This window comes from Pongo pygmaeus, chromosome 9, assembly GCF_028885625.2.
Source record: "Pongo pygmaeus isolate AG05252 chromosome 9, NHGRI_mPonPyg2-v2.0_pri, whole genome shotgun sequence".
NCBI lineage: Eukaryota > Metazoa > Chordata > Mammalia > Primates > Hominidae > Pongo > Pongo pygmaeus.
The window spans coordinates 19,996,453-20,016,949 of NC_072382.2; the positions used below are offsets into that span (position 1 = coordinate 19,996,453).

The window sequence follows — 20,497 nt, forward strand, 5'->3', positions numbered from 1 at the left end:
CGCCACCATACCCAGCTAAATTTTTGTATTTTTAGTAGAGACAGGGTTTCTCCATGTTGGGCAGGCTGGTCTTGAACTCCTGACCCCAGGTGATCCGCCCGCCCCGGCCTCCCAAAGTGCTGGGATTACAGGCGTGAGCCATGGTGCCTGGCCCTTAAGATTGGTTATTGAAGTGGTTCAGAGCATGCCACCCCAAAATATGCCACTTCAGCATACTGATTATATATTGGGCTGAAGGCACAAGAGAAACAGCAGATACAGGAAAGGATCTCTGACCTCTCCCTTTCTACCTAAAAGAGGTCATAAAATTTCCCATAAGAAAGGTTCCTTACCTAAACCAGGAAGAGACGAGAACCCATGCCCAAATGGATCTGTACAAACAAACCTACTAAAATAAGCCTTATCTTCCATTACTTTCCTCCATCTATTTCCTAGTCACTGTCTCACAATTTACTGCCCCTAGTTCAAGCCTCTTTGTCTTGTCACATCCCCACTGTGCCCAGTTGTGAACAATTGACTGTTCTTTTTTCTTTTTTTTTTTTTGAGACAGTCTCCCTCTGTCACCCAGTCTGGAGTGCAGTGGCACAATCTTGGCTCACTGCAACCTCTGCCTCCCGGGTTCAAGCGAGTCTCCTGCCTCAGCCTCCCAAGTAGCTGGGATTACAGGCACATGCCATCATGCCCGGCTAATTTTTGTATTTTTGTAGAGACCGGGTTTCACCATGTTGGCCAGGCTGGTCTTGAACTCCTGACCTCAGGTGATCTGCCCCCTTGCCTCCCAAAGTGCTGGGATTACAGATGGGAGACACCGTGCCCGGCCTACAGTTGATTGTTCTTTGCGTAAAAAGGTAAAGGTATATAAGCTTTTGAGCCTAACAGCTTCTTTGGGTCTTCATTTTCTTTCTGAAGTCTCCCATGTACACACAAAAATATTAAATAAAATTTGTATGCCTGGCTGGGCATGGTGGCTCACACTTGTAATCCCAGCACTTTGGGAGGCTGAGGCAGGCAGATCACGAGGTCAGGAGATCGAGACCATCCTGGCCAACACGGTGAAACCCAGTGTCTACTAAAAATACAAAAAATTAGCCCGGCATGGTGACGCTCTCCTGTAGTCCCAGCTACTCGGGAGGCTGAGGCACGAGAATCGCTCAAACCCGGGAGGCAGAGGTTGCAGTGAGCCGATATGACGCCACTGCACTCCAGCCTGGGCAACAGAGCAAGACTCCAACTAAAAAAAAAAAAAAAATTTGTATGCCTTTCTTCTGTATATCTGTCTTACATTAGGTTTTTTTTTTTTTTTTTTTTTTTTTAAGACAGGGTCTCAGTCTCCCAGGCTGGAATGCCATGGCACAGTCAGCTCACTGCTGCCTCAGCCTCCCAGGCTCAAACGATCCTCCCACCTCAGCCTCCCAAATATCTGGGACCACAGGTTTGTGCCACCATCAGCTAATTTTTAAATTATTTTTGTGGAGATAAGGTCTCACTATGTTGCCCAGCTAGTCTTGAACTCCTAGGCTCAAGCCTCCCGCCTCAGCCTCCCAAAGTGCTGGGATTACAGGTATGAGCCACCACACATGGCCAGTTTAATTCTTTTTTTTTTTTTGAGACGGAGTCTCACTCTGTCACCCAGGCTGGAGTGCAGCGGCGCAATCTCAGCTCTCTGCAACCTCCGTCTCCTGAGTTCAAGCAATTCTCCTGTCTCCACCTCCAGAGTAGCTGAAATTACAGGCACGCCCCACCACGCCCGGCTAATTTTTGTATTTTTTTTTTTTTTAGTAGAGACGGCGTTTCACGATGTTGGCCAGGCTGGTCTCGAATTCCTGACCTCAGGTGATCCACCCGCCTCAGCCTCCCAAAGTGCTGGAATTACAAGCATAAGCCACCGTGCCTGGCCCAGCCAGTTTAATTCTTACACTCAGCTACAGAACCAGAGGGTAAAAGGAAGTTTTTTTGTCTTCCCGCATCCTGTACCTTAATAAATGTTATCTATAAGGTGGGAGGAAAGAAGCAAAACTAAAGTTGTGATTGGCAAAGCAGCTGCAGTGAATCACATTGGCTAAAATAGGGAGATATTTGGTCATTTTTGTGTTTTGGATGATGTTCATATTTTTGCCTGTGTTCTGACGTGAGTGATGATTTTTTTTGTTTGTTTGTTTGTTTTTTGAGACAGAGTCTTGCTTTGTTGCCCAGGCTGGTGTGCAACGGCGCAATCTCAGCTCACTGCAACCTCCGCCTCCCCGGTTCAAGTGATTCTCCTGCCTCAGCCTCCTGAGTAGCTGGGATTACACCCGACCTCAGGTGATCCATCCGCCTCGGCCTCCCAAAGTGTTGGGATTACAGGCTAATTTTTGTATTTTTAGTAGAGATGGGGTTTCACCATGTTGGTCAGGCTGGTGTCAAACTCCTGACCTCAGGTGATCCACCCTCCTTGGCTTCCCAAAGTGCTGAGATTACAGGCGTGCGCCACCTTGCCCGGCCCCATGCATGTCTCATACCTCCATGGCTACCACTGTGGAACAAGCCACCCTGTTCATCTTATGTGGTCATCTGACCCCTGTACCATCTACCGCAGGTACTTCTTAATTGGATTTCCCTGCTTTTTCTCTCTTTCTAATCCATGAGTCAGGCCAGTTTTTGTGTAAGGGGCAGATAGTAAATATTTTAGGCTGTCTGAGCCACATGATTTCTGTTGCAACTACGATACTAACTCTATCATTGTGGTGTGAAAACAGCCAAAGGCAATTTATAAATAAATGAGTGTGACTGTATTCCAATCCAACTTTATTTATAGATGCCGAAATTTGAATTTCCTATAACCTTTGTGCGTCACAAAATAGTCTTCTTTTTATTATTTTTTTCATCCATTTAAAATGGTAAAAACCGGCCCAGCACAGTGGCTCATGCCTGAAATCCCAACACTTAGGGGAGCTAAGGCAGGAGGATCACTTGAGTCCAGGAGTTCAAGACCAGCCTGAGGAACACAGGGAGACCTTGTCTCTGTAGAAAAAAAAGAAAGGGTGCAGCACACCAACATGGCACATATATACATATGTAACAAACCTGCACATTGTGCACATGTACCCTAGAACTTAAAGTATAATAAAATAATAATAATAATAAATGAAAGTAAAAAAAAGAAAACAAGTAAAAACCACTCTTAGCTGTGGGCCATACAGGCCATGGTTTGCTAATTCCTTGCTCTAATCCATTCCTCATGCAACATCCAAAAAGGCCATTCAGTTCCCTCCTCTGCTTAAATCCCTCCAAGGGCCCCCTCCTGCACTCGGAACAGAACTCACAAAACCTGGTAGTGTCCGGGTGCTGCCTGCCTCTCCCACCTCATTCCGGGCCTCTCACTCACTCATTCACCATGCCCTGCCCACTCCACCCTTCTGACCCGGAAGGTCAAGTTCCCATGTAAGGACCTTTCCATACATCAGTCTTCAGTTGTTCCACCTGGAATGCCGTTCCCTAGGTCCCCTCTTCACCTTCTTAACTTCCGTTTGTCTTTTGGGTTTTTTGGGTGGAGGCTTAAACTCCCTGAAGCTACACTCCCACTATCCTCTTCCAGAACACTGTCCCTTTTTCTTTTTCCTTCAAACACTCGTGACAATTGGTAATGATGTTTTTGGACCTTTATTTGATTTCAGTGGAAAATTCCACGAAGTTAGGCATCTTATCTGCTTTCTTTTTTTGTCTTGAGACGGAGTCTTGCTCTGTCACCCAGGCTGGAGTGTAGTGGCACCATCTCAACTCACTGTAACCTCTGTCTCCCGGGTTCAAGCAATTCTCTTGCCTCAGTCTCCCGAGTAGCAGGGACTACAGGCGTGTGCCACTACGCCCGGTTAATTTTTGTATTTTTAGTAGAGACAGGGTTTCACCATGTTGGTCAGGCTGGTCTTGAACTCTTGACCTCAAGTGATCCACCCTCCTTGGCCTCCCAAAATGCTTGGATTACAGGCGTGAGCCACTGTACCTGGCCTGCTTTCTTTGAATTAAGGACTGAGCACCCAGACTGGTATTGGGCACACAATGGGTGCCCAAGTGCACCAGGGTAGGCTTCTGGAGCAGGAGCCTCCCGGCCAACAGAGCTGAAACCTGGAGTACACAATGGCAACTCCTGGGGCGTCTCCTGCCGAGGCGGGGACCAGCCAAAGAATCTGCCTGGGGCAATGGCCGATTCCCGGAACTACCGGTTCCTCCCCTTTTTAGACTATGTAGGGTAACTTCATTTTTTTTTTTTAATAGGGTAACTTCCTGACCCTGGAGAAACTTTCTTTATAGGCTGCACTGTTGAAACCTGCTATTCATTTTCACCCGAGTGCCATCGGTCTGCCTTGCTAACCCACAAACAGCCTGCCCCACTGAGGTTAACCGCTCTCAATAACTGGGACCAGTCTTTACACGGGACTGCCTGAGCTCTGAAAAACATAGCTGTGAAATTAGAATACTTTACTCAGCTGCCTGTCAGGAATGCTGGGGCAATGTCCAGAGGCCACGGAGGGAAACTCACAAAGCAGCCTTCGGAGGAGACAGCCCTGCCTGCAGCACTCAGCCGGCTCTGATCTACTCTCGGCAGGGTGGCCAGAGTTATCATTAAAAAGGGGAAATCTGGCTGGGCGCGGTGGCTCACGCCTGTAATCCCAGCACTTTGGGAGGCCAAGGCAGGTGGATCACGAGGTCAGGAGTTCAAGACTAGCCTGGCCAAGATGATGAAACCCCATCTCTACTAAAAATACAAAAATTAGCCATGGTAGCAGGCACCTGTAATCCCAGTTACTCGGGAGGCTGAGGCAGGAGAATTGCTCGAACCCGGGAGGCGGAGGTTACAGTGAGACGAGATTGCACCACTGCACTCCAGTCTGGGCGACAGAGCAACACTCTGTCTCAAAAAAAAATAAATAAATAAAATAAAAGGGGAAATCTGATCTACTTACTCTCATGGACACTTCCCACTGCCTATAGGATAGAGTCCAAATTCCCTAGCCCACATTGCAAATCTTCACCATCCAATCCCAACCTATCTTTCCAGCTTCATCTTCCATCTGCTTCTGTTACCAGAAAGGTGTCCTGATCCAGACCCCAGGAGAGGGTTCTTGGGTCTGGCGAAAGAAAGAATTTGAGGCGAATCCATAGAATAAAGTGAGAGCAAGTTTATTAAGAAAGTAAAGGAATAAAGAATGGCTACTCTGGCCAGGAACGGTGGCTTATGCCTGTAATCTCAGCACTTTGGGAGGCTGAGGCAGGTGGATCACCTGAGGTCAGGAGTTTGAGACCAGCCTGGCCAACATGGCAATAACCCGTCTCTACAAAAATACAAAAATTAGCCAGGCATGGTGGTGCACACCTGTAATCTCAACTACTTTGGTGGCTGAGGCAGGAGGATCGCTTGAACCCAGAAGGCAGAGGTTGTAGTGAGCTGAGATCGCACCACTGCACTCCAGCCTGGGTGACAGAATAAGACTCTGTCTCAAAAAAAAAAGCTACTCCACAGGCAGAGCAGCAGCAAGGGCTGCTCACCTAAGAATACTTTTTTTTTTTTTTGAGACGGAGTCTCGCTTTTTCGCCCAGGCTGGATTGCAGTGGCGCTATCTCGGCTCACTGCAAGCTCCGCCTCCCAGGTTCACCCCATTCTCCTGCCTCAGCCTCCTGAGTAGCTGGGACTACAGGCGCCCGCCACCACGCCTGTCTAATTTTTTGTATTTTTAGTAGAGATGGGGTTTCACCGTGTTAGCCAGGATGGTCTTGATCTCCTGACCTCGGGATCCACCCGCCTCGGCCTCCCGAAGTGCTGGGATTATGGGCGTGAGCCACTGCGTCCGGCCCTAAGAATACTTATAGTTATTTCTTGATTATATGCTAAACAAGGGGTGGATTATTCAGGAGCTTTCTGGTCACGGGGTGGGCAATTTCCGAAACTGGGTTTCTCCCCTTTTTAGACTATATAAATTCCTGACATTGCCATGGCATCTGTAAACTGTCATGGCACTGGTAGGAGTGACTTTTAGCATGCTAATGTATTAGATTTAGCGTATAATGAGCAGTGAGGACGACCAGAGGTCACATTGCCATATTGATTTTGGTAGGTTTTGGCCAGCTTCTTTATCTCATCCTTTTATCAGCTGGACTCAGCATGCCTAACCTCCTTGGAATGCAGCCCAGTAGGTCTGAGCCTTATTTTACCCAGCCCCTATTCAAGCTGGAGTCTCTCTGGTTCAAATGCCTCTGATACCTCCACCCCATCATGACCTCATTATTCTAGAGATTCGAGACCTGCACAGTCCAATACAGTAGCCACTACTCACATGTAGTTGTTAATTTTTTTTTTTTTTTTGTGACAGGATCCCACTCTGTTGCCCAGGCTGGAGGGCAGTGGCCCAATCACGGCTCACTGCAGCCTTGACCTCTCAGGCTCAGGTAACCTCAGCCTCCTCAGTAGCTGGCACTACAGGTATGTGCCACCACACTCAGTTAATTTTTTTTTTTTTTGAGATAGAGTCTCGCTCTGTCATCCAGGCTGGACTGCAGTGGTACAATCTTGGCTCACTATAACCTCTGCCTCCTGAGTTCAAGCAATTTGCCTGCCTCAGCCCTGCCCTGAGTAGCTGGGACTACAGGTGCATACCACCACGCCAGGCTAATTTTTGTATTTTTAGTAGAGACATGGTTTCACCATCGTGGCCAGGCTGGTCTTGAACTCCTGGCCTAAAGTGGTCCTCCTGCCTCGGCCTCCCAAAGTGCTGGGATTACAGGCATGAGCCACCACGCCTGGCCTAATTTCAAAATTTTTAAATTGGAGGAAGACGCGGTCGTAGGTGCTGTGGGTCTCCGGTCCGCACGCTCCTGCTCCTGACTCACCGCTGTTCACTCTCGCCGAGGAACAAGTTGGTCAGGAAGCCACGCAGCAGCCATGGCTTTTAAGGATACCGGAAAAACACCTGTGGAGCCGGAGGTGGCGATTCACTGAATTCGAATCACCCTAACAAACTGCAACATAAAATCCCTGGAAAAGGTGTGTGCTGACTTGATCAGAGGCGCAAAGGAAAAGAATCTCGAAGTGAAAGGACCAGTTCGAATGCCTACCAGGACTTTGAGAATCACTACAAGGAAAACCCCTTGTGGTGAAGGTTCTAAGACATGGGATCGTTTCCAGATGAGAATCCACCAGCGACTCATTGACTTGCGCAGTCCTTCTGAGATTGTTAAGCAGATTACTTCCATCAGTATTGAGCCAGGAGTTGAGGTGGAAGTCACCATTGCAGATGCTTAAGTCAACTATTTTAATGAATTGATTACCAGTTGTTAAAAAAAATTTTTTTAAATTAAAAGTTTATGTTTTCAATAGCCACATTTCAAGTGCTCAACAGTCTCATGCTACTAGTGGCTATCATATTGGCCAGCACAGCTATAGAACATTGCCACCACTGCAGAAAATAATTGGACAGCACTATTTTAGATACAAATACCCACTCACCCACCCCCGTTTTTAATTTTAGTTACATAATTTACACATAGTACATTCCCATTGTAAATTTTCTAACATTACAAAAATGTCCCTTACCAACTCTAGACCTCTGCCTAAAGATAAACGCCAAAATCAGTATGATGTATATTTTCTGTGAAGACTTAGTGCGTTTTGCATTTTGCTTTTTTCCCTTGACATTGTCTTGGAGATCCTCCTGTAAGAATACATCTGTTGGCTGGGTGCGGTAGCTCATGCCTGTAATCCCAGCACTTTGGGAGGCTGAGGCGGGCAGATCATGAGGTCAGGAGTTTGAACCCAGCCTGACCAACATGGTGAAACCCTGTCTCTACTAAAAATACAAAAATTAGCCAGGTGTGGGTGGCACGTGCCTGTAATCCCAGCTACTCAGGAGGCTGAGGCAGGAGAATCGCTTGAACCTGGGAGGTGGAGGTTGCAGTGAGCTGAGATCGCGCCATTACACTCCAGCCTGGGCGACAGAGCAAGACGCCGTCTCAAAAAAAAAAAGAATACATCTCTCTCTACCTTGTTCTTTTTTTTTGGTTTGTTTTTGTTTGAGATGGAGTTTTGCTCCATCTCACATGCCACCATGCCTGGCTAATTTTTGTATTTTTAGTAGAGAAGGGGTTTCACTTCGTTGGCCAGGCTGGTCTCGAACTCCTGCCTCTAGCTTTTTCTTGAGTTTTTTGCAGAGTAATCCAAAGCATGAATGAACTTTAGGTTATTCAACTATTGCCTTCATGATGAACATTTGTTTTTAGTTCTCCCCTGTTGCAAACAGTACTATATGCAAACATCGTTGTACCTCTTTCTGCATTTGTACATGTTCGTCCAGGGTAAATACCAAAAAGTAGAATTGCTAGGTCACAAAGTCATATGGTAACACCCCTGGGGCTTGGCACACCCTGAAGCTCCTGCCTAGAATGCCTGTCCACATGACTAATTCCTACTCATCAAGACCTATCAGTGTCATGTCCTGTGAAAGGCCGTCCCTTCTGCCTGTTTTCCCTCAATACTTCCTATCTGCCTTGCATCATTACTGTACACTTGGACTCTGCCTTATTTAACTTTGTACCCCCAACATTCCTGGCATAGCCTTAGCAAGGAGTAAAAATTCAAGTGTTTTCTTGGCTGGATGAATGAATGCATAAATAAACAAATGAAGGCACAGTGGTTAGGACATTCCAGAAACTCAAGGTGAGTCTGTGAGTGGCGTGATATTTGGCTATGGACCAATCTGCCCATTGGTACCCTGAGCCAAGTGCCTTGCTAGATTTGTCTTTTTTTCTTTTTGAGAGAAAGTTTCCTTCGACCGGGCTGGAGAGCCGTGGCGCAATCTCAGCTGCCTAAGCCTCCCGGGTTCAAGCAATTCTCCTGTCTCAGCCTCCCAAGTAGCTGGGACTACAGGCGTCCACTACCACGCCTGCTAGTTTTTTTGTGTTTTTAGTAGAGATGGGGTTTCATTATTGGCCAGGCTGGTCTTGAACTCCTGACCTCAGGTGATCCACCTGCCTTGGCCTCACAAAGTGCTGGCATTACAGGCGTGAGCCACTGCGCCCAGCCTTAGATTTCTGTCATTTTTTTAATTTTTCTTTTTGAGATGGAGTTTTGTTGTCACCCAGGCTGGAGTGCAATGGCGCGCTCTCAGCTCACTGCAACCTCCACCTCCCAGGTTCAAGTGATTCTCCTGCCTCAGCCTCCTGAGTAGCTGGAATTACAGGCACCCGCCACCATGCCCAGCTAATTTTTGTATTTTTAGTAGAGACGGGGTTTCACCATGTTGGTCAGGCTGGTCTCAAACTCCTGACCTCAGATGATCCACCCGCCTCGGCCTCCCAAAGTGCTGGGATTACAGGCGTGGGCCACCACGCCTGACCAGATTTCTGTCTTTATGCAGCCCTCTGTCCACTGACATCTCATCTTGAACTCTGGGTTGAGGACAGCACTGATGGAGCAGTGTGGATGTTAAGGGCTCTGGCCATAGAGCGCAGAATGGGAGCCCTGGGGGTAGCATTAGCTTGGAGCTGGCTTTCCAAAGGCATGTCTGTCTACTTTCAGCTTAGAAGCAGCCTCCTATGCTCTGGGTTTTATTTTGTTGTTTTTTTCCCCTACAATACCTTAGGGGCAATTAAGATCAGCTGCAACATTTCTGCTTTCTGCTCCCAGACTTGAGCCCAAGGGAAGCCAGATGTTTTCCAGTCCACATCCCCTTCTCTTTGTGGTCTGATGAACAGCCCTGTTTTCTGAGTCTCTCTATGGCCTGGCTTTCCCAGATCCCACAGCCTGGCTGCCAACTTTATTTTTAATGAGGTTTTAATAGGTGGCTCCTGTAATTAATTTAATTCTTGTGTTTTCACACTTCGGTCTGGGTGCCTAAAGGCCTTCAGGCGCTAGGTGGGATGTTAACTGATTTTAAAGAATACAAAACCCTGTGGCTGTCATTTGACATTTTCCCAGCTCCTCTGATCTGCAGTTGTTTTTTTACAATCATTAATTAGCTGGGGCTCATGGCTCAGCCGAAGGTCAGCTGGTCACCTGTCAGGTTTTATAGAGGTAGAAATAGAGATAAGGAGAGAAGGGACTTGTCCAAGCCCTAAGAGAGAGTGGGTGTTGAAATTGGTTTCAGAAACCACATCCCAGGTTTCAGATTCACTACTCAGGTATGATTTGCCAAACACGGCCAGAATCCTCAGGCCAAAGGTGGCGCGCCTTGGGTGCCCCACAGGTGTCTTGGGGAGGCAGTTTTATTCTTCCATTAGCACTGCCCAGCAAGCGAGCCCTCGGCAGGCAAAATTACCCCCATTCATTTTCTCCAGGCCTCTTTCCCGTTTTGTGAGAGGATTCGTCTGCGTAAAGAACGCGTCAGTGATTCCTCCTGGATTTAGAAACAACATAATTTTGCTATTTTTAAAGCTGCCGTTTAAAACTCCGCGCGCACGCACTCACACTCTTCAGGGAGCTGGGGGTGGGAGGAAAAGTACGAGCTTCAGAGGGCGCAGCCAGGCGCCTCAGCTTCCCAGGGCTCAGCGCCGCGTCCCTGGGGGCGCACTACTCTGAGAGCGCCGGGGCTCTCCGACCCGCTGCGATTCTGCGCGCCCGGGACCTTCTGCGCCCGGGGCGTTCGACCCCGTTGGTCCGCGCTCCCCCTCGTCTTCAAGGCTTACAGCACCGCCGCTGGGTCACCGGGCCCAGGAGAGAGCGGGAGGGGCGGAGAGGCCGAGCAGGTGGCGATTAGGTCAGCTTCGGAACATTCTTGGACCGCTCCAGTGGATATAAATAACAGACGGAGCCGCTCTGCAAAATCTCACCCCCGGGGGAAAGCGGGGAGAGGCGAGTAGGGAGAGAGGAGGGAGAAGGGATTTATTTAGCGTGGGGGTGGCATCGTGGCGATATGGAAAAATGTACCAGACTGATAAACGGGGTGGAGGAGCGAAGGGATTTAAGAATGAATCGTGGTACAAAATCTGGAAATAAGAACTCGGAGGGGGAGGAGCTTAGGCCTTTTTGTCCCACCCCCACCGCGTGTTCGTCTCAGGCCTTAGAAGGCGCCCCAGATTAGCAGGGCAGCTGTGGAAGGGTAGGGCACGGTTTTGGAGTCCCGGCCCTGCCTGATTAGAGGGAAATCTTGGGCAAGCCTCTGAAAAGCCCCCGAGCCTCAGTGTTTGCATCTGTACAGTGGGAATCCTAATGCTTACAAGGGGTGGTTGTGAGCCTCGCCTGAGCCAATTTCTAAACAAGCTGTGCAGCTAAAAATGTAAGGCGGTGTAGTCCTCCGGCCCTGCTCCAAGGCTACCCGTGCCGGCCCGGTCCCTTCTTGCTCCCTCAGGTCTCCCAGGCTCTGCAACGGTCGGGGAGAGGCAAAGCCGAAATCTGGCTCACTGCGGCACCGAGGCGCAACCCTGGGGAGCCCGCCCAGGCACTCCGCACACGGGCGGAGCAGAGAAACCCCGGCCCGCGCCCCAAGAGCCGCTGCTCGCCGCGATGCCTGAAGCCCCGCTGCCCTGCAGCCCCGCCGCCCCACCGCGTGGGGTTGAGGCAGCGGCGGCCAGGAGAGGGGCGGGGCCCGGGGCCGGGGGCAGGGCTTCCCGGGGGAGGTCCCGGCGCGCTCCGGGAGGCGGCGGCGCGGGCCCAGGAGCGGCAGGACTCGGGCCGGAGCGTGGCCGGACCCCCACCCGCTGAGGGGCCCAGGGAGGACGCGGTGAGTGCCCTGGAGGGGACGCGCGGGTAGGCGACGGCGGGTGCCGTGGCTCGAGCCCGCCCTCTCCTGCTCCGGCTTCTGAAGTTTGCAATGGAGCCGACTCCCGCCCAGGGAGCCCCCGGCCACCCCGCTCAGCGTGCCGACGGGAAGGGCCGTAGCCGCGCCGAGGGGCCGTCCCATCTGCCGCGCCGCGTGCTCCGCAATTCCGCAGGCCGCCCGGGGGAGGGAGCGCCGGCGCTGGAGAGCTGAGCCATCTTCACGGGCCCCTCGAGGGCCCCCGTCCGCTCGCCCCGCGCCCGCCCCGGGGACCCAGAGGGTCCTCGCTCCCTGGCGACCCCTCGCCCTGTGCAGCGAGCCCCGATTCCTGGGTCCGCTGCCCGGGGCCACCATCTGGAGCCCAAGGCAAGGCCGGCCCAGGCAGGGGGCGTCCCCTCCCCTTGGCAGTGATCAGTGGCCCCACCTCCGCCGAGACCAAGTTCAACAAGTTTGGCCAAGAAGTCCTAGAGCTTCGGTGGCTAGGCCTGGCCCTGCCGCTCCGCGTGGCTCCACGGGCTCCGAGTTATGCAGCTCCGGGCGGCAAGGGGTCCTGTCGAGGGGCGCGGTCCATAAGGGTTGAGGCCAGAGGCGCGTAGCCTCTGGGCGCCGAGCTCTGGAGTGGAGGCTGGGGTTCGGAGTGCGTCATCTGGAAGCAGGCACCCCGGCCGGCAGGTCGGGTTTCTAAAAGTGCCCCTTTGTTATGCCCCTCCCTGGCCCTGCCTTCTCCCGCTTTGGCTGCGCCACCCCCTCCCCCAGCCTCCTGACCTCCTGACCTCCTGGCTGGCTCTGGCTTCTGGTTCCAGCCCCTCTAACCTCGCTGCCCCTCTTCGGACCAGCCGACTGACCCCCGCCCCCGCTCTGTCCTCAAATCCTAGGGCTGCGGGCGCACCGGGAGGGGCCGCCTGGGGAAGAAGCCCTTGGGCGCAGCCTGTGACTCAGGTTCCAGGGATGGGCCAGGCAGAATGGCTGAGCTCCCTCCCAGGGGCAAGCCCCCAGCTGCTGGAAGGGGTTGGGGCTGGTCTGGGGCCGGGTACCTTCAGGCCTCAGGTAGGGAGCGTGGGTCTTCCCTGAACCAGGGACTTCCTACCTTGGCCCGTGCAGCTGCAAGGAGACCCTGCCAAGCCCAGGAAGACCTCTCAGAGCCGAACGTGCTGGCTCCCGAGGCTGGGAAGATTGCATTACCTGCTTTCTGAGCTCTTGCCTGCGGTGGGGACTGATTTGGGTCTCTGCGGAGCTCAGGAGGCACAGGGTGCCGACCTGCTCAATAGGGGCCAAGGTGCAAGCCCCCCCCCCGCCCCCCGCCCCGACCACAGAGAGGTCAGGCTGGGGCTGTGGGGCCTGGCTGCACCCGGGGCTTGGGCCTGTGTTTGCTCTGGGAGGCCTGAGGGAGCTGTGCCAGCCCGGTTCACACAGCTTGCTCTGTTCTGGGGCCAGAGAGAGGGAAGGGGTGGGGGCAGCTCTCTGGGGAGCAGGGAACTCGGAGGCTGGAACAGGCAAGGGGCCCCAGGCTCCTGAGGCTGGACTGGGGTGGCTCCAGAGCCCTGTGATTCATGGCGGCAGCTCTCTTTCTCTCCATCGCCCTGTCAGGTCCTTTCTGGGCAGACAGGACAGACTCCAGAGGGAACCAAGTGACGAGCTTGTGAGGTCCCTGGTGGGCACCTCCATTGCCTGGGTCTCCGCGGAGCCCCTAGCTCTGTCTCCTGTTAGCAGAGGGGGAAGCCCACTTGCACCAAGCATTCCCACAGCTGCTGGAGTGGGCGCGTTTCCTGCGCTCCAGGTGGACATCGCTTGTTTTCTCACTTAACTAATTATTGCTGATTCCAGCGCTTGGGGACACACAAATCAGAATCCCAGAAGCCTCTGTCAGTGACGGAAGATAGACACTGTCCTGTCAGCCACAACTCCATGGGTTATACACCCCGGCTGAAGGGTCACCCAGGGCTACAGGAGCAAGGACAGAGAAACAGGGGAAGTGACTGAGGAGAAGATGCCTTAATTGGAGGTTTGAAGGAGGAGCAGAGGTGCATGAGTTTGGAGGAAGCGCTGTGACAGCACCCTGCTTTGGGGACAAAGGGCACACACTGTCCTCCTGGGTCTGGCTGTGTCCCTTGGGCCTGCTCAGAGGAAGCGATTTCCTTCTAGGGTCTGTGAGTCAGTCGGTGCTGGGGACAGCTGAGACCCTGCCCAGAGGCAGGAGGGGAGCAGCCACATGCCACTGTGTCCTCGAGTCCCTGGGGCCGTGGCTCTGGGGTTGGAATTGGCTTGCCATCCTCTGCGATTCTAGGGAACTTTTTTTTTTTTTTTCTGAGACAGTCTCACTCTGTTGCCCAGGCGGTGGTGTAATCTCAGCTCACCGCAACCTCCGCCTCCTAGGTTCAAGTGATTCTCATGCCTCAGCCTCCTAAGTAGCTGGGACTACAGGTTCCCGCCACCACGCCTGGCTAATTTTTATATTTTTAGTAGAGACAAGGTTCCTCCATGTTGGCCAAGCTGGTCTCGAACTCCTGACCTCAGGTGATCCACCCACCTCAATCTCCCAAAGTGCTGAGATTACAGGCGTGAGCCACCACACCCAGCCTGGGGAACATTCTTATAGGTGGCCATCGCTTCTCACTTCCCCATGCTGCCCTGGACGCCAGGCCTTTGGAGGGCAGGCCCGGGTTGTGTGTTCCCCACGGAGCCTTGTGGGCCCTCAGTGGATGTGTGGAGTGAGATGAGTATCTTCTGTGACTGCAGGGCCCCTCGTATTTCTGGTGCGTTGCTTGGTTTGTTTCACACCAGCCTTGGCATGGCAGCTGAGCATACAGAGGAGTTCCATCTTAGAGGGAGCTGGGGCCTCCTTAGGAGGAGACAGTTACATATACTTGTTCGGGGTTCCTGGCCAAGACAGAAGCCAGGCCTCTTGGCTCCCTTCGTGCCCTCCTCAGTACAGGGAGCTACTGGGATGTGGCCAGGCACCCTCTGACTTGGCCTCTCGGGTAACAGGGTCGTCTTATCACTCAAGGGAAGGCAACAGAGGCCCTAGCCTGGGCAGGAGTCCTCTCATTGGCAGTTAGGGGAGTGGGGCCCTCTGCCCTCTGCCCACCGCCCACCCCCGCCTGCCATTTAATCCCTAGCTGGATCGTGTGACCCGCCTGGCATTCTCCTCCCTGGAATCTGGCGCTTCTGACAGCAGTTGCTATATTGGGGGTGCCTGGCACCGCCCTGGACGCTCTAGGCCCCCACCCTCACCCCCGCACTGTTCTCCTTCAAGGCAGAGTCACGGTGGCAGCATTGAGAGTTGGACACCCGGGTCCCTGAAGTAATCTCTAGGCCCCAGGTATGTGGAGGGCGGGGGGTGGGGGAAAGGGCAGAGCAGTGAGAGGAAGAGTTTTGAGACTCCATCCTCACCCATCCTGGTCCTTCTTAGGGTCTTCAGCACCCCGCCTGCTAAGTCCTAGCTCTGACAACTCCTTGGGTGGCGGGGATGGCAGTGGGGCGAGGCCCAGGTATAAAGAGGGTCTTTTCCTATCCCCAAAAACATAATGTCCAGCTTTCCTGCTTACCCCTCTGCCCTCCACAGCCCCAAATCCGCCACCATTCCGTGCTGCGGGGACACCATGGCTCCAGAAGAGGACGCTGGAGGGGAGGCCTTAGGGGGCAGTTTCTGGGAGGTGAGCAGCTGGGTCCTGGGCTCAGCTACTTGTCTAGGGGAGGATTCCAACTGACAGCCCCAGCCCCAAAGGAGGCTTCTCCCTGGTGACAGCACCCTTCTCCTGTATGCCCAGGCTGGCAACTACAGGCGCACGGTACAGCGGGTGGAGGACGGGCACCGGCTGTGTGGGGACCTGGTCAGCTGCTTCCAGGAGCGCGCCCGCATCGAGAAGGCTTATGCCCAGCAGTTGGCTGACTGGGCCCGAAAGTGGAGGGGGACCGTGGAGAAGGGTGAGCCAGGCCCTGGCAGGGGGCAGAGGGCAGCTGAGTGCAGGACTGTCGGGCCAGCTTCTTTTTGCACGTCTCATGGGAAGTTTGAGGGCTTCACATCTACCCTCCCTCAGAAAGGGAAGATCCTCCTGGTCATCCTCATGGCTGTGGTGTTATTAAAGTTTACAAAGGATGCTCATGAGTTACTTTGATAGTTCCAACAACCCTGTAGAGATGGTTCTGTTTTACCCATTTTCTTTCCTTTGTTTTCTTTTTCTTTTTTTTTTTTGAGACGTTTTGCTCTTGTTGCCCACGCTGGAGTGCAGTGAGATGATGTTGGCTCACTGCAACCTCCGCCTCTCAAGTGGTTCTCCTGCTTCAGCCTCCCAAGTAGCTGGGATTACAGGCATCCACCACCATGCCTGGCTAATTTTGTATTTTTAGTAAAGACGGGGTTTTACCATGTTGGCCAGGCTGGTCTCAAACTCCTGACCTCAGGTAATCCACCCACCTCAGCCTCCCCAAGTGCTGGGATTACAGGCGTGAGCCACTGCATCTGGCCTTCTTTCGTTTATTATTTATTTATTTTGAGACAGGGTCTCACTCTGTCACCAGGCTGGAGTGCAGTGGTACAATCATGGGTCACTGCAACCTCCATCTCCCAGGCTCAACTAATTCTCCCACCTCAGCCTCCTGAATATCTGGGACCACAATAGCTGGGATCACAGGCATGGACCACCACACTTGGCTAATTTTTGTATTTTTTGTAGAGATAGGGTTTTGCTATGTTGCTCAGACTGGTTTTGAACCCCTGGGCTCAAGTGATCCTCTCTCCTTGGCCTCCCAAAATGCTGGGATTACAGGCGTGAGCCACCGTTTTATGCATTTTCTAGAGGAGAAACTGGAAGTTCAGAGAGGCTAAGGGACTTGCCTAAAGGCGCACAGCTAGGAAGTGCTGAAGGTTGAGCCCAGGCCCTCTGACTGGGAGCATGGATCTTTCCACCCTGCAAGCTGTCTTCCTCAAGGGCACACACAGGCTCTTCCTTTGAGGAAATGGAGTGTAGTGTTTACGCAACAGATGGGTTTGAATCTCAGCTCCTCTTTTTTTTCCTTTTTTTTGAGATGGAGTCTGGCTCTGTCACCTAGGCTGGAGTGCAGTGACGTGATCTCGGCTCACTGCAGTCTCCCCATCTTGGGTTCAAGTGATTTTCCTGTCTCAGCCTCCCAAGTAGCTGGGACTACAGGCGCCCACCACCATGCCCGGTTAATTTTTTGTAGTTTTAGTAGAGACGGGATTTCACCGTGTTAGCCAGGATGGTCTCGATCTCCTGACCTTGTGATCCGCCCGCCTCGGCCTCCCAAAGTGCTGGGATTACAGGAGTGAGCCACTGCGCCTGGCCCTCAGCTCTTCTTGTAGCCATAATGCTTTGGACGAGTTCACTTCTCTGGGCCTCAGTGTTTTGCCTGTTCAATGTTGGCAATGTCACTGTCCTCACGGTGGTGGCTGAGACAAGGATTCAGTGAGATAAGGCACATGGTCCTCATTCAATAAGCCCGGCTGACAGGGTTGTCATTCACCTTTGCACCCCATGCGTGTACCCCATGCCTCCATGCCTCGCACCCAGTGAGAGGGGCTGGGCTCATTTTGGGTGGTACCCAGGCCTGGCCTAAGCCCTGTCCCTCCCTGCAGGCCCCCAGTATGGCACACTGGAGAAGGCCTGGCATGCCTTTTTCACGGCGGCTGAGCGGCTGAGCGCGCTGCACCTGGAGGTGCGGGAGAAGCTGCAAGGGCAGGACAGTGAGCGGGTGCGCGCCTGGCAGCGGGGGGCTTTCCACCGGCCTGTGCTGGGCGGCTTCCGCGAGAGCCGGGCGGCCGAGGACGGCTTCCGCAAGGCCCAGAAGCCCTGGCTGAAGAGGCTGAAGGAGGTGAGGCTGGGTGGGGGAGGTATCCGAGGCAGGCTCCTTCCTGGTTTGCAAGGGATCGAGGGGGCCAAGGTGTGGCATCCAGGGTCCAGAGTGGTCCCCATGCATGCCAGGTTGAGGCTTCCAAGAAAAGCTACCACGCAGCCCGGAAGGATGAGAAGACCGCCCAGACGAGGGAGAGCCACGCGAAGGCAGACAGCGCCGTCTCCCAGGAGCAGCTGCGCAAACTGCAGGAACGGGTGGAACGCTGTGCCAAGGAGGCCGAGAAGGTACAGGCCACAGGTCCCAGCCCTGGCCCCTGCTCAGGGCACGGCTTCCTGAATGAATCTTGCTCCCTGAACATCTTGTCCAGTCCCCGGCACTCTTATTACCCTATTCCTCGCCTGCCACCCTCTCTCCAGATGATCATTTAAAGGAGGAACCTAACAAAGGTGATGCTTTACTAGGGAAAGAAATGGAGTTTCAGGCACTGGGATGACTTCAGCAGTTGAGAACTTCCAGCTTTTTTCCTTGCACAGTACCCTTTGCCCGAAGCGTCCTTTCCTGCAGCTCTGGATATGCAAATCCTCCCCATCCTGAGATGCTGCAGTTTCCACCTCCTCCAGGAAGCCTTTTCTGATTTCTCCCATCCTTTCCTGTAGGTTGACCTCATTTCAGTCCTCACTAGACTCTTTTATCTGCTGCGCCTGATGTCACCTCCCTTGTTAGGCTGCTGGGGTCCTTAAGGGCAGGAGCTGGGTCTTGGGACTGATTGCCCCTAGTGGCTAGCCCCGGGTCTAGCAGCCCATGGCAGTGTCTGGTAAACACTGGTGGAGTCCTGGGTGGAAGAAGGTCTAGTTCTCACCAGACCCCTCCTCTCCCACCCAGACGAAAGCTCAGTATGAGCAGACGCTGGCAGAGCTGCATCGCTACACTCCACGCTACATGGAGGACATGGAACAGGCCTTTGAGACCTGCCAGGCCGCTGAGCGCCAGCGGCTTCTTTTCTTCAAGGATATGCTGCTCACCTTACACCAGCACCTGGACCTTTCCAGCAGTGAGAAGTATGGGCTGCCTGCTGGGCATGGAGATCTGGGGTAGTACTGGGTCTCCTCCATCTCCCCTAGGCCCTGGCTGGGACTGAGGGAGGCAGGGTCTAGACTTCCTAGACTGAGGGAGTGCCTTGGGTCATAGGTTCCATGAACTCCACCGCGACTTGCACCAGGGCATTGAGGCAGCCAGTGACGAAGAGGATCTGCGCTGGTGGCGCAGCACCCACGGGCCAGGCATGGCCATGAACTGGCCACAGTTCGAGGCATGTGTTCCAGGCGGGGTTGGGATGGGAGGTGGGATGGCCACCCTAGCTCGGCCAGGGCTAGGGATGAAGTAAGTGAAGGTGGTTCAGATGGCCCCACCTGACTGTAAGCACTGTCCCCACAGGAGTGGTCCCTGGACACACAGAGGACAATCAGCCGGAAAGAGAAGGGTGGCCGGAGCCCTGATGAGGTTACCCTGACCAGCATTGTGCCCACAAGAGATGGCACCGCACCCCCACCCCAGTCCCCAGGGTCCCCAGGGTGAGAGCCAGGAGCGTGGCTGTGGCAAAGAAACAGCTCTGCCTCCCGCCCTCCTTTCCTTTCTCCTTGGTTTCATTTCTTTCACACCTGAAATGGGTTGAAAATTGGTGCCAGGGACCTGAGGGCCTACTTAGTAGTTGTAATGATACTGGTTCTCATAGTGGTTTAGATTTGCTAGGCATTTCCCACGTTCCCTCTCGTTTATGCCTTAAATCAGCTGCGTGTGGCAGGAATTGCCTCTTTGCTCACCAGTCCGGCATGGCGAGGTAGAGCTAGAATCTTTAGCACCTCACCTGACTCTCCCAGGTGCCGCTGGGGGTAGGGAGGCCTTTGCCCTGATCCTGGGTGAGATCTCCAGCCCCATGTTCCTTGCACTCTGAGCGGCTTCCTTTGCCTCCCTCTCCAGCACGGGGCAGGATGAGGAGTGGTCAGATGAAGAGAGTCCCCGGAAGGCTGCCACCGGGGTTCGGGTGAGGGCACTGTATGACTATGCTGGCCAGGAAGCTGATGAGCTGAGCTTCCGAGCAGGTACCCTGGGACCCCTTTCCTAGCTTCGGCCTCTGCCTTACCTGCCTGAGCAGGGGTGTCAGGAAGGGAAGCCAAATACCCACTTCTTAAGGGCCAGTCCTCTGGCCCTTCAGCTGTTCCAGGTCCAGATAGCTGGTGCCTGGTGGCTGCGTTCAGGGTCTGGGGTGGGGTAGCTTGCTGACCTTGACCTGCCTCTGCCTGAGCCATGTCTTTGCTAGCTGGGCTCTGGGACCACACCATCCCCCTCAGTCCTTGACCCAGTTGAAGGAACAGGGGCTGGGCCAGGGCCACTGGCAGTGACCAATCCCCTTTCCCCCAGGGGAGGAGCTGCTGAAGATGAGTGAGGAGGACGAGCAGGGCTGGTGCCAAGGCCAGTTGCAGAGTGGCCGCATTGGCCTGTACCCTGCCAACTACGTGGAGTGTGTGGGCGCCTGAGTGTCCTGACAGCCCTTCTGCGACGTTTACCCACCCTGGGTCAGAGCCCAGCTTCTCCTGGAGAGCCGGACCCTCAGGGCCCTGAACCGTCGCTCTCCGGCTGCTCCTCTGTCCCTTGAGGGAGGAAGTCCTGGGACCCAGGGAGGGGAGGGGCCTTTGTCTAGGGAAGGGACTGGTAGGGAAGGGACGAGTCTAGGCTGAGGGCAAGATGGGAGGTCAGAGGTGACAGAAGGGTTCAGGGGGGCCTGGGCCTCCCCGGGAGCTGTGGACTCAGTTCCTGACCTCTGCTTTGGAGTTCCTGGGGTGGGCTTGGGGTGAGCGTAGTTCCGGCCTAGCAGCACCCTCTTGTGGCTTGTTCTAGCGTGTATTAAAACTTGACACACACACACAAAAAAACAAAAACACCACTGTCGGGCTCATGTGCATTTTTTT

General features: G+C 53.6%; 1 protein-coding gene and 1 pseudogene across 6 annotated transcripts; both read left to right on the forward strand.

Annotated features, from left to right (window-relative positions):
• The first annotated feature begins 6,898 nt into the window (after nt 1–6,898).
• On the forward strand, nt 6,899–7,315 carry LOC129008021 (small ribosomal subunit protein uS10-like; annotated as a pseudogene).
• A 3,153-nt stretch (nt 7,316–10,468) lies between these two features.
• Nucleotides 10,469–20,467, forward strand: PACSIN3 (protein kinase C and casein kinase substrate in neurons 3). 6 transcript variants are annotated; one of them, XM_063671892.1, is made up of 11 exons: nt 10,469–10,721; nt 14,837–15,039; nt 15,283–15,373; nt 15,488–15,644; nt 17,314–17,549; nt 17,660–17,815; nt 18,414–18,589; nt 18,720–18,840; nt 18,966–19,102; nt 19,509–19,630; nt 19,950–20,467. In XM_063671892.1, exons 3-11 carry the CDS (start codon nt 15,320–15,322, stop codon nt 20,063–20,065), a joined length of 1,275 nt encoding a protein of 424 aa, XP_063527962.1. In that variant the 5' UTR covers nt 10,469–10,721; nt 14,837–15,039; nt 15,283–15,319; the 3' UTR covers nt 20,066–20,467. The 6 variants fall into 6 exon arrangements, with proteins under 6 accessions (XP_063527962.1, XP_054295654.1, XP_054295653.1 ...); XM_054439679.2 differs by lacking the exon at nt 10,469–10,721 and adding an exon at nt 11,574–11,684; XM_054439678.2 differs by lacking the exon at nt 10,469–10,721 and adding an exon at nt 11,574–11,684 and having other exon boundaries at nt 14,974–15,039.
• The last annotated feature ends 30 nt before the right edge of the window (nt 20,468–20,497 follow it).

What these genes read in the sequence shown, in the direction of transcription:
- PACSIN3 (XM_063671892.1), top strand. Translation starts at nt 15,320, where the DNA reads ATGGCTCCAGAAGAGGACGCTGGAGGGGAGGCCTTAGGGGGCAGTTTC. An exon ending in TAGGGGGCAGTTTCTGGGAG is followed by an intron (nt 15,374 to 15,487) that starts GTGAGCAGCTGG and finishes CTGTATGCCCAG; the next exon opens with GCTGGCAACTACAGGCGCAC. An exon ending in GGCTGAAGAGGCTGAAGGAG is followed by an intron (nt 17,550 to 17,659) that starts GTGAGGCTGGGT and finishes CATGCATGCCAG; the next exon opens with GTTGAGGCTTCCAAGAAAAG.